Genomic DNA, 15273 nt, shown 5'->3' on the forward strand with positions numbered 1-15273 from the left:
CGTATTATAAATACATATACAAAATTTTCCTACCCAATATTTTTTGCCCGTCTGTTAGAAAAATTATTTATTATAACTACAAAATAAGAGATATTTGAAAAAGAAAATCGAGAGCGTTTCTGTATTAATTACAACAACTTGGCTACTTTAAGTTCTATCGAATCAGATTATAGGGATAACATGGCTGAAACCATAGGTTATAATATATACAGATACATATTTTTTTTTATTAGATGAAAATGGAATGGCGACCCCGCTTGTGCTAATGGGATACGCTGGCGGGGCACCAGTGAAAGGTGATCGATGAGGATAAGATAATTCGCAGTGGAAGCGTGCTGAGCCCATAACCTGTGATTTTACGAAATAATACAATAAAGAATTATTTCCGTATCAACGTATATTCGATACAAATTTTAGACAACTGAAAAACAAAAGAACTATATTCGAATTTCTTTTTCAGAAAACAGGCCAGTTAGCCTATCATGATGAATTCATCTGGAAATAATCATAATAATTTCGAGGTGGAAACGCAAGGAGGTCGACCTGGTTGGGTATGTTGTTAGAAATGGGATTCTTAGTCTCCATTACTAACAATTCCTTTCCCCCATACAGACGGTTACCACTTTCCATCAGGTGGGCCGTCAGCTTGTTTGCCATTCTAAGTTGTATAAAAAAAAGATACATATTGTGTGTGATATAAATATTAACCTTCTATGTCAAATGGAAGTATTATATAGAAATGTAAAGTGTTTATTTACAGTCTAAACCCATTTACGTAACAAAGTCGTTGTGTTCATTGCAAGCAGCTCATGACCTTCTTTTTATGTATAAATTATACTTCATCTCGGTAGGTAGTAATGTTACAAAGTAGGTTTTTATAATGGATAAAAATCACATAGTACTTTATTATATCTGAAACTATTGATGAATATGGAATGTCAACTTTGTCTGCTTGGGCTTCATTCGTTAATGTCAGGTTACTAGTCCCTTTGAATGATGATGGCTGAGAAAGTTTTGAGAAGAGAAAATTTGCATAACATCATAAGGCGAACATTTTGGTACCTTAAAACAAGAAAAAAAATTATATAATGTTCAAGCAAATAAACGTATTTAGATTAAGTCAGATCAATTGTCCCACCGTAAACAATTCACTAGACATTAACCGCGTGGTTATTTTCCTGTGAGTTCACAATCCTCTCTACTACAAGTACCCTTCACTTGACAACTAGGTTAATTTTTTTATGGGATAAAAATGGAATGATAACCTCGCCTGTGCTCCCAGTATAAGCTAGCGGGGCAGCAGCGAGGATGAAGCCAGGTCAGTAGGCTTAACGTGATAAATTCAATAATAATTAACTACGATGGTTTTCAGGGGGAAGTCTTGGGCAGTAATTATGGGTAGTCACATGGGGCCAACTGACTTGACTACCTCGTTTAGTTTCATCCTCATAATTTTTTCCATTTCATCACCATGCATAAAAAACATAAATCTAATTAACTTTACAAAAAATGCAGACTTGGCCATTATTCCATTTTAATTCATTGAAAAAGCACTTTTAAGAAATTTTTTATACTACTTAGAATGGTAAACAAGCTGACAGCCCATCTGATGCAAAGTGGTAACCGTCGCCTATAGACATGAGCACTACTAAAAAGCCTCACTAAAATGTGTCGAACAGTTTAAAAGTTACACAAACAAATATTGCACCAGTGAGAAGCCAGGAGGGGGGTCGCTAGTATGTTATAATACTCGAACACTTGTTTGAATTTAAAACGCGAAATTGTGTTTACAAGTAAATGTTGCTTCGCAAAGAAAAATAGGATAGGAATGTACTTTTTTTTTAATGGATGATAATGGAATTGTAACCCCTCTTACGCTTTCGGTATACACTGGCGGGGCACCAGTGAGGGATGATAGGTGAGGACGAAGCAAGCCAGTTAGCCCACCGTGACGAATCAAACAACAAATTAATCACGGTGGTTTCCAGGGGGAACCACGAGGAGGTTGACCTGATATATGTAGTATATTGCTACTAATCCCCATTATTAACAATCTCTTCTCCCCCCGCTAGGATAGCAGAAAGTATCAAAAGTGATATGGAAACGTACATAAAAATACAGTCCGAGAACATAGCGCTTACTTTTGTTCGGTTGTCTGAGAAACTCATCGTTTTTGGTTTGGTTAAAATATTTCGTATTCAATATTGGAATGAAGGTTATTCTGTAAATAAGCAGAGACCAGCAGCAAATTATGAATTATTAATTACAATGGATTGTTATTTTGTATGGACGTGAGTAACTACTATATTTATATTTACATTATTCCGAATTGTAATGAATTATTTATTTGCGTAAAATTATTATTGAACGTAATATTTATAATAAGAAAACAATTATAATTAATATATCTATCTACCTTATACATATTAATTACCTACTTCTCAGAAAATATAAACAACTTTATGCATTACATGAAATAGGTAATTGAGTAAGAATCAAACCGTAATTGTTTGTGTTTGTAGGTATACAAGGTCCGTAGTAAGATAGGTATGTAACACGTATCGAGTAACTGGAGAGCGTCTTTTACATAAAATAGTTTCAAAAAATAGTTTAACCCCGCTAAGACACAAGCTTGCGCGTTTACCGCTAAAAGAACTTCATTTGCTGTGGCTCCGCAGTTCCAAGGCACATTTCTTAAAATCTCTAAAAGCATTGGGATCCTTGGTGTCGATATCTCTAGTGATGTGCAATTCCATGGCCACCTCGATGATTAGGTGAAGCTGGCATCCAAAAAACTCGGTGTGCTCAATAGAGCGAAGCATTACTTCACGCCGGATCAGCGATTAATGCTCCACAAATCGTAAATCCGGCCCCACATGGAGTATTGCTGTCACTTATGGGCGGCAACATCTAAATACCAGCTTGAAGCCTTCGACTCGTTGCAACGATGAGCTATGAGAATTATCGATGATCACACAATTAACATATATAATATAATTATATAAATAATAAATATTATTCTATGCGAATAATATTATTGTTTGTGCTTTGAGTAAGTAAATCAAAGTATTTGTTTATATAAATAGGTAATTTTATTTCCGTTTTTTTTGTGCTTATATCACATATGATATAATACTTAGTATGTACGTTTTGTAACTCCAGTACCTACGTGTACTTACGAATAACTGACATAACAAACGATGAATCTACTTACCTACCACTGCTTATACAAGAATCTAAAATATAAGGTACAATTTATTACAACTTATTTAGGTTTGTTACTTTTTATTGTATCAAACAAAGTATTTTATTTAATTAATTAATTTTCACTGGTATTTCAAAACACATTAATTCGTTCTTTCCTTCTGTTAGCGCCCAGTGTACTTTTACCGATATACTTGGATAAAAGTTTAGAACGGGAAAAGAATCTTTGTAGATGTACTTAGTGCCAGCTTTCAAAGGACAAGATGCCTTTTCACCATCCTCCGTCGTTATTTTGTCACAAATAGAGTTTCCGTCCACTCCCACAAAAGGCAGTGGCACCCCAAATACCTCAGCCGTGACGTGATTCTTGACAACCGAAATATCTTGATCTGCAAATAAATTCAGAATTTTCCTGTTCAAAGTTCACATTCTTATACATGCAATGTCTACTTAAACATTATATATTGCATATTAATTTAAATATTATAAACAGAAAAGATTTTTTATGTTTGTTTGTAATGAATAAACTCAAAAACTACTCAACCGATTTTTAATATTCTATTACTTATAGAAAATTAAGTATCTACCAGACTATATTAAGGAAACTGTGCTAAATTGGGAGAAACCGCTAGTCACATAATAATTTTGTAATTCGAAACGGAAACGCTTATGAGTACAACCCAAGGATAGGAATAGGTATTCGTGATCCTGAACAACTATTCTCAAATAAAATAATGTACCTACTTTCATTTGAATTTCAGGTTTTATATATAATCTAGAATACCTTATAGTACCTTCGTATAATGCAATATAGATATAAAAATGAAAACGTTTTTTGAGAGCACTAAAAGTGTGAAATTGAAAAGTATCATTAATACCATACAGTAAGCAGTTATGTATCTAAATCAGCAACTACATTTGATTATAGTATAATTTTACAAATAAATTTTTAAGGCCAAAAATATATAATCCAAAATATTCACAACACTGATTATCTAAACAGTGTTTGTCAAAACTCTGAGTAAATAAATATTGGTTAGTCAGCATAATAATGTTTACAGATAGTTTTATGTGCCTAAATATATATTAAAAATAACAGGAATTTTAAATTATACATCATTCATCATCATCATGCTTTCAGCCATTATTCGTCCACTGCTGGACATAGGCCTACCCCATAGACTACCATAAAGAACGGTTCTGAGCCACCTGTATCCACTGACTCCCTACAATGCATTTGAGGTTGTCATTCCATCTAGTAGGGGGTCGTCCTACAGTGCGTTTGCTCGTACGGGTTTGCTACTCAAGAACATTTCTTCTCCATCTGTTGTCAGTTCGAGTTATATGACCAGCTCATTACCATTTCAGCTTGCTTATCCTTCGAGCTATGTCGGAGTAGGTACTTTCGTTCTTATTCGGATATCCTCATTTCGGATTCTATCATGCAAAGAAACTCCGAGTATAGCCCTCTCCATAGATCGCTAATTTGAAACTTTTATATACGAGCAATCGTGAAGGACCATATTTCGGTTCCATAAGTCATCACTTATATCGATTACTTATAAAAAATATATTACTTTAAACATTTTTTTATTTTTAATGGACTTATTTTGTTTGGATTTAAACAAATGTTAGACATGATTTTGTAGAAGACCTCTAAACAAAGGTTCAAGTACATTGAACTTGTTTAACGCACAGTAAAGTAGTAAATGTTATGTTTACAATATAGATGTGTTCATATACCTACTTTATATTCTAAGATTTACAATAACATTCTTACCGGGTGTAAAATGTACTGTGATGTGCTGATTAGTTCCTTTTCTTAGAAGGCAGGGTGATCGTTTGCATGGACTCAGCTGCACACTCTCTGACAGACCCTCTATTGATCTATCTGTAATTAAAACAACATTTTAACGCTTGGACCTATGTATAATAGATTTATTTTCTATATTAGGTGCATAAAAGCGCTCACTTTTTATCTTTATCCGAGCAGTAAGTGCTTTATATTATTCTTAATTCCGTGTATTATATAGTATATATCATATATGTGTAAGTATATTTGTTATTCATATATATTTATTCGTTTATTTATGTAACTTTAGTATGTATGTATATCAATAATTAGTAGTACCACATTCGAGTATTCTGACACTGCCCTATGGTTGACTGGGAGAGAATGCTTTTAGCATTAAGTCCGCCATGTACACATATTTGTACTAATGAATAAATAAATAAATATATAAATAAAAATAGTTTATACTGTAGCAGATATAACATCATACGGTCTATATTATTTAACTGTATCACTCGCTTTTCACAGTCCCTTGTTACTTTTTATACATTTTACTTATTGTCTCTATATTGCGCCGCGCTCTACTTATCTATATCCTTCGGTTATCGTTCTTCAAGATCATGGATTCAATTCTTGCAAACTATTATGGAATTCGAGGATTTTATTCGATTGAAGTCTTATCCAAAGTTCGTATCTATTCATATGCGCAGCGTTGAAACAACAGGCTTGACTAAATTTTACCATTTCTTCCCTTTTAATTATCTCTGACCCATCCGTGTCTTCTTCCCAACTTCTATTTTTAACCTACTTTAATTGTGGCAAAACCGGTTATTTTGTTTTAAAACAAAACTATAGAACAAATTTTGATAAAATTTCTATAGGACTAATCTGTAATAATATCGTTTTAAATAAAAAATAATTCATTTTTCATATCGTTTTAAAACTGATAGAGATATGTGGTTACAACCATAAAAAACTACAACCAATTTGAGACCTTTTTGAAGTATACGTATTTAATAACTATATACGAGGTTGTTACCTTGTTACGTAAGTATTGTTAAATAATATACGCGAGCTTGTATGCGAAAAAAGCAGACAGCTTTCTAGCATATTTATACCTAAATGTGAAATTGAATTGTTAAATATAGATAAATAAAAAAAAAAACCAATAATGACAATATCTAATTATTATTTTATTATTACTATTAGGCAGTTATCATAAGGTAGGTAAGTAGGTTCATTAGCGATGATTATACATATAAATTGCAAATTACATATTTTGGGTGACATTATAATTGGCTGATTTTAGAATCCGCGCTATTTAAGGACGAGGATCGTAAACGTAAGTGGATACGGATTCGTCATCCGTAAATAATTACTCTTCATTACAAAATGGTTGCAAAGCCTGCCACTTGGATTCATAACCGTTGCGGTTTTTATTACAGAAATCAAAGAGCATCTACTATCTATCAGCTTCCGCAGTTATAACAGCGTAAGTTTCCTCGATCACATCTAAGTTATATGTACTTACTTACTTACGTAACTTTATTTTCATTCACGGAGACCATGAATAATATAATGTTGAACAATTTGAATTTTGAATTTCAAATGATGTTTGAATCATTTTCTTGATACGTATCTTACTTAGGTACCTACATATATGTATATTAAGTACGTGTCACACGTCATACTATATGTTTCGCATGCGAATTATTGGGTAGGTGTAATAAAGTGATACCATTACGTTTGTGCTCCAACAGTAATGTTCGGGCGGATTTATTGATTATAAATTTATTAATCCAAATTAAAATAATATAGCACTACAAGTATTTCATTTATATACAATTTTCACAGAACACTATACATAAATTATTAATACGTACTGTTTGTCTTAGTAGATTTTTAAAAAAGTCCGAAAGTACCTATAATGCTAATTTTCATTTCTTGTTCATCAAGCTATTGTAGTATAAATTAATATTTTTTGGGTTGGGTTCACGATATTAGAGCGAGAGCATCATGACTGATTGGTGTGAAGAATAATTCGAGAAAATATAAAATTATTTGTTGAATGTAGTTTTAGGATAAATAGGTTCTCTTACAGTAATTTACAGTTGCTCCGGAAACTTTTATCGGAAATAAGTAAAAATTATAAGTTACAATTCTACTCATCGGAGGAAGATTTACTAAGTACTGAGGTAAAATGTTGACGGTATCCGGCACTTTCACTGATGCTGATAACGAAAAATAAATACGAGTATATTGGAAATTCGCGCTATTCACTCCACAGTCCCTCTCTCTCTCTCTTCTCTTAGACCTCACGCCCATTTTGGACCACGGTGCCTCCTTTGAATCACAGCGTCTACGAGTGTCTTCCTTCCTGAAGTTGGTAGTGTTCATATTTAATAAATAATTGCTAATAATATAACTTACAAATCTAGTTTTATATGAGGACAAGGATTCATTCTAGGTTACGTACTAGATAAATAAACTTGTAAACTACATAGGTACTTATTTGACTGCACGCTATTAGATATATTTTGTTGGTTCTGTTAACATGATTCACTACCATATCACAAAAAAAAAAAACTACTAAGGATAAAAATTATAATACCAAAGATAAAGGATGGTAATAGCGAACAAGAACAATGAAAAACGATTATGTTCTACAAAAAAAAAGGCTTAAATTCTGGCAATTTCCGGTTATTTTGATTTCAAAACCAAACTACTGAACTGATTTTGATAAAATTTCTATGGAACTGGTCTATAAGTATATTCTTTCAAATACAAAAAGGATTTTTTAAATCGGTTGGGAACTGACGGATTTCTGACGTAATAAACATATAAAAAACTACAACCGAATTAAGAACCGCCTTTTTTTAATTTTTTTTGCAAAGTACGAATATTTAAGAACTAACATTTTGCTCGCTACTTTATGCACGTGGATTTCAGAAGGAGAAAAACCAGTCAAATTTTCACATTTTCAGGAACACAACAGTGAAAACCGCATTCAATTTGATACAGTAGTTTTTGCATGATGTTCGACAGACAGACAGATAAAATTAGAAAAATATATGTCTTCTATTGCTCATATTAAAACCCCTCTTATAAAATTTTCTTAAATGTCTTCAATATACAGACATTGCATAGTTACATTTTTTATATTAGTAAGATAAGATCTATATCTTACATGCTATCAAAACTAGGATGCATTTTTATCTCGCTATATAATTATAGAAAAAAATTTCAATGTAAATGATTGATACAATGGATAAACAACGAAAGGACTACGTAAGATAATAAAATGAAAGCACGCTATTCAACGAAATTAATAGAAAAAAGTCAAATCTCAAAATACCATTTGATGTCTTAAGCATACCTTAATAGTTCCCTTAATTGTCCATGATTCGGACATATGCTACTTTTTTATCCTAATCTAAGTCAATCAAATGTATTGATCACGCAGACGAAGTCATGGGCATTGCGAGTATCTTTATATATGATTTGTAGTTGTCCTTGTCTATGTTCGTAGTGTAATTAGATTTAATTACAGGCATCCGCTGGTTTTATTATAAGGACATTTAATGTGACTTAGAGGCTAAAATACTTAATTATATCTAGGTACCTAAGATTATACCTTTGTTTCGTCCGCTTGAATTATAATAAGAGTCTCTTACATATTACTTTTATCTTAATTCAATTACGTCATTTAGTAATAATTTTATTATGTATGAACATGAATAAATTTAATATTTTTTTTATAATCGAGTATTGTCACACAGAACGGCCCAAATGAGAGGCTACGTGATTAAAGTGTGTAACTAAAGATTGTCCCACATAAAAAAAAAAACGATTTCAATTGTTTGTCACAATCATTTACTTTGGGTGAAAGCTAACAGCCCCATTGCTAGCAATGTACTCTATTACGTCGATCTCCACACGGCTTCCCCTGGAAACCATCTTTATTAATTCTTTATTAATTTGTCACTATAGGCCCACTGATATTTTTCATTCTCATCTATCATCTCTCACTGGTAACTGTATACCAATAACGCTGGCGGGTATACCATTTCACTGTCACTTATTGAAAAAAAAAAAACCATTTAATTTGACCTGAAAACTAAACTACTAAATCGATTTGGATAAAATTTCTGAGACCAATATGTAAGATATCTTTTCAGATAAAAAATTCACACTGGTTTAGAACTGACGGAGTTAATAAAGATAACAAAAATGTATTTTTGTATATTTCAACCGGCTTCAAAAAGAAGGAAGTTCTCAATTCGGTTGTATTTTTTTTTGCATTTGTTACCTCGTAACTCCGTCAATTGTATTTTTTATCTGAAAGGATATACTTACAGATTGGCACCATAGAAATTTTATCGAAATCTAAAGAACTAGTTTTGCCACAACTGAAGTCGGTTATTTTTTGTGAAATAAACGGATTGGAATTTTTTTTTTATATCATTCAGATTGGTTCCATAGATATTTTTTCGAAAACAGTCCAGTAGTTTAATTTTTAAATAAAAATAACTACTTCCATGTTTTTTGTGGAACCAAAATCTTATTCATGCACAATATACCAGTAGATACTTGCAAGACAAAGAAAACATTCTTCATTTTTACCTTTAAATTAACAAAACCAAAACTACAGCTATAAAACAAAATGTTTATTTAACCAAGTAAAAAAAAGTGAGCGAACCGAATTCGAAGAATATTGCAATCATTCTCATCTTTGTTAGCCTGCGGCTTAAGTAACCGTCCGCTAACAAAGGGGTACCTATTATTTATACATTTTAGCTAATATATTTGGCTGTTTTTGGGGTTCCGTATTGAAACGGTACGTAAAAACCCTTGTACCTGTCCGTCCGTCACAATGCTATATCTCCACCACATACACTATAGATTTGAAATTGTTTTAGTGTTTATTATTGTTGTCCCGCACGCAGAGCGTGATTTACACATTTTACATATGTAAATCACGCTCTACACAAACGATGCGTTATCTTTATAAATTTTGAATAGATTTTTAATTATAAGTAGATATATGTATATCTAAATATAAAAAAATTTCGTGTCGTGGTGTTTATGGTTGTACTCCTTCAAAAGGCCTTGACCGATTTTTATAAATTTTTTATGTAAATTTGGTACGTATAAAAATAGATGGTGAAGTACACCTCATAGTATTATGAAAAGTATTTCATAATGTAAGTGATTAGGGTGTCCCTATCCTTAACTTATATGTCAGAACAACGTTTGTATACTTTTGTTACGTTACAACATTTCGTCTTTCGTGACACTAATTTAGACACGATTTCTAATATACGATTATAAATAGTCTATCTTAAAACTACATTTCTTGTAACTGGCATAATTATCCATTAAAAATTTTAAATGGGAAAGCAGAAAGGAGTTAAGGTGACAAAGCTGTTCCTAGTATTTCCTTATAGTTGTTTAGTACTTATGTATTCTTTATTGTACACAAAAGGGTATTTGTATAAGAAAATAATTGAATATAATAGTGCACAGGGGCGAGCTTATCTCTAAAAAAGATTTCTTCCAAACGCATTATTAGATAAACTGACAGTTTACTCGTAGTTTAGTATTTAAGTGACAATATAACCAGTCAAAAAAAATTATAAATAAATAATATGTATGGTGGTAATATTTAAAATTTTGACCTTTACAAAATGCATAGCAAATATACTTATATACCATTATTGATAACTTCAAGGATATGACTAAATATGTATCACAACTTTATCTACTTGCTTCCTAACAGCATTATTCTTAGACTTTAACTGCATCATTAAAAATAAACGACATATTCGTATGCATCTAACGCATATACACAAGAACACGATTAGATATGTATGTGATCTACACAAGTAGCAACATACATGAAGCTATATCACAGTTTTTTTGCTTAAATTTATTATTATTACACCAATCAGTGTAAACGTAATATTCATTTTTTAATAAAAATCATATCCAACAATAAAAAAAGAGGTATTAGGTACCTTCTTTAATCTATTAGATTAAATCAGTAGTTATTTATCTAAATAGTTAATACTGATTCAAATACCTAGGCACGTAAACACCTTTTTTACTTAGATTAGTTTAATATTTTAAATACCAAAATAAATGTCAAGGCTTGTCGTTAGAAGTAAAAGTAAATCAAAACACAATTGGGTTGATATTAAGCTATAATTTTTCTATACCTATCTATTAATTTTATAGTTTCGCGATTGCTCTTATACGGGCCATTATAAATAAAATTTATAATAATTTTGACTGAAATTTATTAGAAATTTAATTCATATCAATCCTTAGAGTTTAGTTTTGAAATCAAAATAATAGGTTTTGTTGCAACTGAAGTTGGTTTATTTGGGGAACATAATCTTAATTTAGTATCAATATAAAATGTATGTAAAATAATAAAAAAATTTTTGGTAACATTAATTAGTTATACTAGATAGTTTTATGTCATTCATCCAACAAAAGTAAGTTATTGATGTGACATGTGAGCGTAAAAAAAATGTAACTCGCTTCTTCGGCAATTAAAAATTGTATCACATAATCGCATAATTTTTTCAAGAGACAATTTATACGATTTTAAAGTGATTTCCGAAAAGAGGATGTTCTCAATTTGTCTCGCATATTCATTGCATTTCGTTGTGTGTATATTATATAATATGTTTATCAATTCTAAATCAATTTAGCAATCAATAAGGAGTAATGGAAAAAAATTGTTCCTTTTATCAAAAAAATATTAATTAATTATAAATGCAGCTTAGACTCATGTGAGGTCTAATATTATTATGTATTATGTGACTACGTGAATTATATCGATCCCGTATGTATTCGCTAACGTAGACAATATATATATATATATATATATATATATAGCTAATTTCAACTAAGACATAGAGTACTCTAATACGAAGGGGAAATTGCACTGTCCTACTAATATTGTAAAAGATGTATATTTGTATATTTGTTACATGTTATATCTAAGTGCTTATATGTCATAAACTTATTACATAGGATGAAGTGAAGTGAAGTCACAAAAGCTCGCTCTAAAATATATTAATAAATGATTTTTAAAACGTCACATAATCAATTTTTTTATTTGTACTACTACTATTGGATATCAGAAGGTTGTCTACAAATAATTGATCCGACCATAGGGTCGTTTCAGGACATTTATTGACATTTCAATTAAGTTTATTTAAAACAGATTATACTATCTAATGGAACCAAAACTACTATAGACCCCTAGAGATATATATTACTGGCATTTCTTGAGCGTTTGATGAGTTGACGCGAAAAACTTGTTCTGCAAAAGCGACTACAAGACTTCGTATTTAATGTATAGTCATTTATGTACCTACCTAATGTTTACAAAACTAAACGAAGCACGATCGGATGCGTAAACAGGTTGCCTGCCTATGTAAGTACCTATCATATAACATAATGTAGATATGTTTGTTTCTGCGAAAATTGAAAGCCGATACTAGTTGACAGTACATGCCTGCCTATGGGTTAAAAATATCTTATTTTATAAATCATTTACAAACAGTAATATCAATTTAACTTCTTAGACACATACATACATTACACATACACACATACTCGTACGTTTCGAGTTTTAAGTTTAATATTATAAATGTGAAAATTTGTAATATTTTATGTATGTTATGATGAAGAATGACATTTAATATATGGGTAAGCTGCCTATATCCTTAATACATAGGGTATTTTATATACTGAAAAGGGCAAAGTCGCGGGATATAGTTAGTTATTATAGGTAGATATAAAATTCCCATGTTACAAATGTTCGTTCACGCTAATCTCCAAAACCGCTCAACCGATTTTAGGGTACCAATAGTGTAGTTTTATCCCGTTAATGAAAAAGAGACTCTGTAGATAACGGTAAGGAGCAAAGTAACGTTTGCCTTAAGAACAAGGACTTTGTTTGCCAGATCAGCTAGTTCTTAAAGATTATTATTTATTTACGCTTTTAGTACAACATTGTCAAATAGAAATACTGTGTTGTACCTTTATTAATGTTTAAAAATTTTAAATATTATTTAGATAGAATTACTTTTGTTTATGCAATGTAACATTACGGTAAACAATGCTCTTTTGCCAAGTTATATGTCAGAAAAGCAGAATGAAGATCCGCAATTTTTTAATAAGTAGGTTAGTGTTATATACAAGATGTTGAAACTATATAGAAGATAACAAAATATTTAGTAGATAATATAAGTATAATATTTTACCACGACTCACCAGGACATTGTTCCACGTTTGTGGCAGTAGCGAGAGCAAGGACTGCGGAGCACAAAAACACAACTTGTTTGAATGAAATCATGGTTACGTCTGACGTATAAAAAGGTAGGAGCAGTCCGAGTCTGAACACTGACTAGCGTCTGTCTGGCCCCAGTCCTCTACAATTTACGGCCGTCATTCGAAAACTTTATTTACATTTATAGTCATGAAATAACTTAACTATGATGTTAATACACAATAATTGCTACCTAATGTCCATTGCCCTAAGATTTAATATGTACATTAATTAGCTCGTCTACTTATGTTTACGGTACGTTAACAATCTAAACAGGTTCTATTATGTAGTATTCTTAGAACTTGCTTGTGAGACAATGATGTCGATACTGAAAAGCTAACTGTATCTTTAAAATTGAAATTTCACTTTTATATTATTGAGACATTCTTACTACTAATTTGTTAGACACCAGTAGAAACTAAAATAATACTTAAGTAGGTATATTTCAGTAAAAAGATTGAGTTGTAGTTTATTTTTCTGTACTTCTTTCTGTAGCGAAATGATAAAAAGGCACCGTTAAAAACAAATAATAAGAACTAACTACTATCTATGGTTAACAACACGGATAAAGTCGTAACACTAAGATATCGTCCATCCACATTGATATGTTCAGAGAGGATATAGGGTACAAACTACTCTCTAAATGTTTTTAAGAGAAAAATTTGAATTACAGTTATATTACGTACAGTAATAAATTATCGGTGATAGTACTAAAAAAGAAAAGTATAATTTTTCCTAACACAGTTTATATCAAAATATGTTTACGGTTCATACGACATGGACTTACGTCATAAGTAAAAATAAATACGCTTAAAATTCTCACAATAATTTATCTATTCACTGCTGAAGAACATAGATCTCCTTTATCGACAGTCATAAGTAACAGCGCTGAGCCACCTGTATCCACTGACTCCCTTGACAATGTAACTTACAAATCTAGTTTAGTAATTTATTTATTTATTTTAAAAAATCAACAGCGGTTTACAAATAAAATTAACAAACATTTTATAATGAAGTTGTACGGCCAATAAAAGGTTTTTCTAAATTTAAATTATGTAGATTATGTAGTTTTCACAAGAACTTCTTAATTCTTTTTAAGATAATACAGCCTATGTTACTCGCTGATAAATGTAATTTTCTATAGGTGAAAGAACTTTTAAAATCGGTTAAGTAGTTTTTGAAGTTATCCATTACAAACAAACATAAAAAAAAAACAAATCTTTCCTCTTTATAATATTAGTGTACAGGTACAGGTAAAAATCTTTATTACGATCTATGTGTGAGCCCAATTCGCACTCGATCAATTTTTGTTTTCATGTCGTACCTTACATTGTAAGTTCAGGACTATAAACAAAACTTTTATGACAAATTAAATAAAATTAAATATCTCGTTTGTTTGCTTTCTGAAAAAAATATAGGTACTTAATTATTTAACCGACTTCAAAAAGAAGGAGGTACCTAATTCTGTCGTACTTTTTCATGTTTATTACCTTATAACTTTGTCAGTTATAAACCGATTTGAAAAATTCTTATTTATCTTAAAGGATGTACTACTTACAGATTAGCCTCATAGAAACTTTATCTAAATACATTATATTGATTACATAATGATGATTGCAGACTTTTAAGAGTTGATAGAAAATGTAAATGTGATAGGATTTCTATAGACGCGAGGACATTACGATATAATATTAGATAATATTTATTCTGCTGAGGCTTTCTGTACATATTATAAGGAGCATGTACTTCACCATTCTAGTAATACCAGTTTATCTCGAGAGAGCTATGCTATGCTATGCTCCTGAACTTCTCCTAAATAAATATTTATTTACATTCGCTTGCACCGATGTAGATTCAAGAATATAGTGGACCATATTCAAAAACAGATGTGTTAGTTACATTTTACGTTACACTATACATTAACAGATAC

General features: G+C 31.0%; 1 protein-coding gene across 1 annotated transcript; it reads right to left on the minus strand.

Annotated features, from left to right (window-relative positions):
- Window positions 1–3265: 3265 nt before the first annotated feature.
- LOC113519736 (NPC intracellular cholesterol transporter 2) lies at window positions 3266–13453 on the minus strand. The gene is made up of 3 exons (XM_026904917.3): window positions 13289–13453; window positions 4985–5095; window positions 3266–3593 (listed from the first exon to the last, which is right to left on the minus strand). The coding sequence occupies exons 1-3, from the start codon at window positions 13368–13370 to the stop codon at window positions 3316–3318; spliced, it is 471 nt and encodes a 156-aa protein (XP_026760718.2). The 5' UTR covers window positions 13371–13453; the 3' UTR covers window positions 3266–3315.
- Between the last annotated feature and the right edge of the window lie 1820 nt (window positions 13454–15273).

Source organism: Galleria mellonella, unplaced genomic scaffold (assembly GCF_026898425.1).
Source record: "Galleria mellonella isolate WM207_F2 unplaced genomic scaffold, CSIRO_AGI_GalMel_v1 utg65, whole genome shotgun sequence".
Lineage (NCBI taxonomy): Eukaryota > Metazoa > Arthropoda > Insecta > Lepidoptera > Pyralidae > Galleria > Galleria mellonella.

What these genes read in the sequence shown, in the direction of transcription:
- LOC113519736 (XM_026904917.3), bottom strand. Translation starts at nt 13,370, where the DNA reads ATGATTTCATTCAAACAAGTTGTGTTTTTGTGCTCCGCAGTCCTTGCT. An exon ending in AAACGTGGAACAATGTCCTG is followed by an intron (nt 5,096 to 13,288) that starts GTGAGTCGTGGT and finishes TTTTAATTACAG; the next exon opens with ATAGATCAATAGAGGGTCTG. An exon ending in CACAGTACATTTTACACCCG is followed by an intron (nt 3,594 to 4,984) that starts GTAAGAATGTTA and finishes ATTTATTTGCAG; the next exon opens with ATCAAGATATTTCGGTTGTC.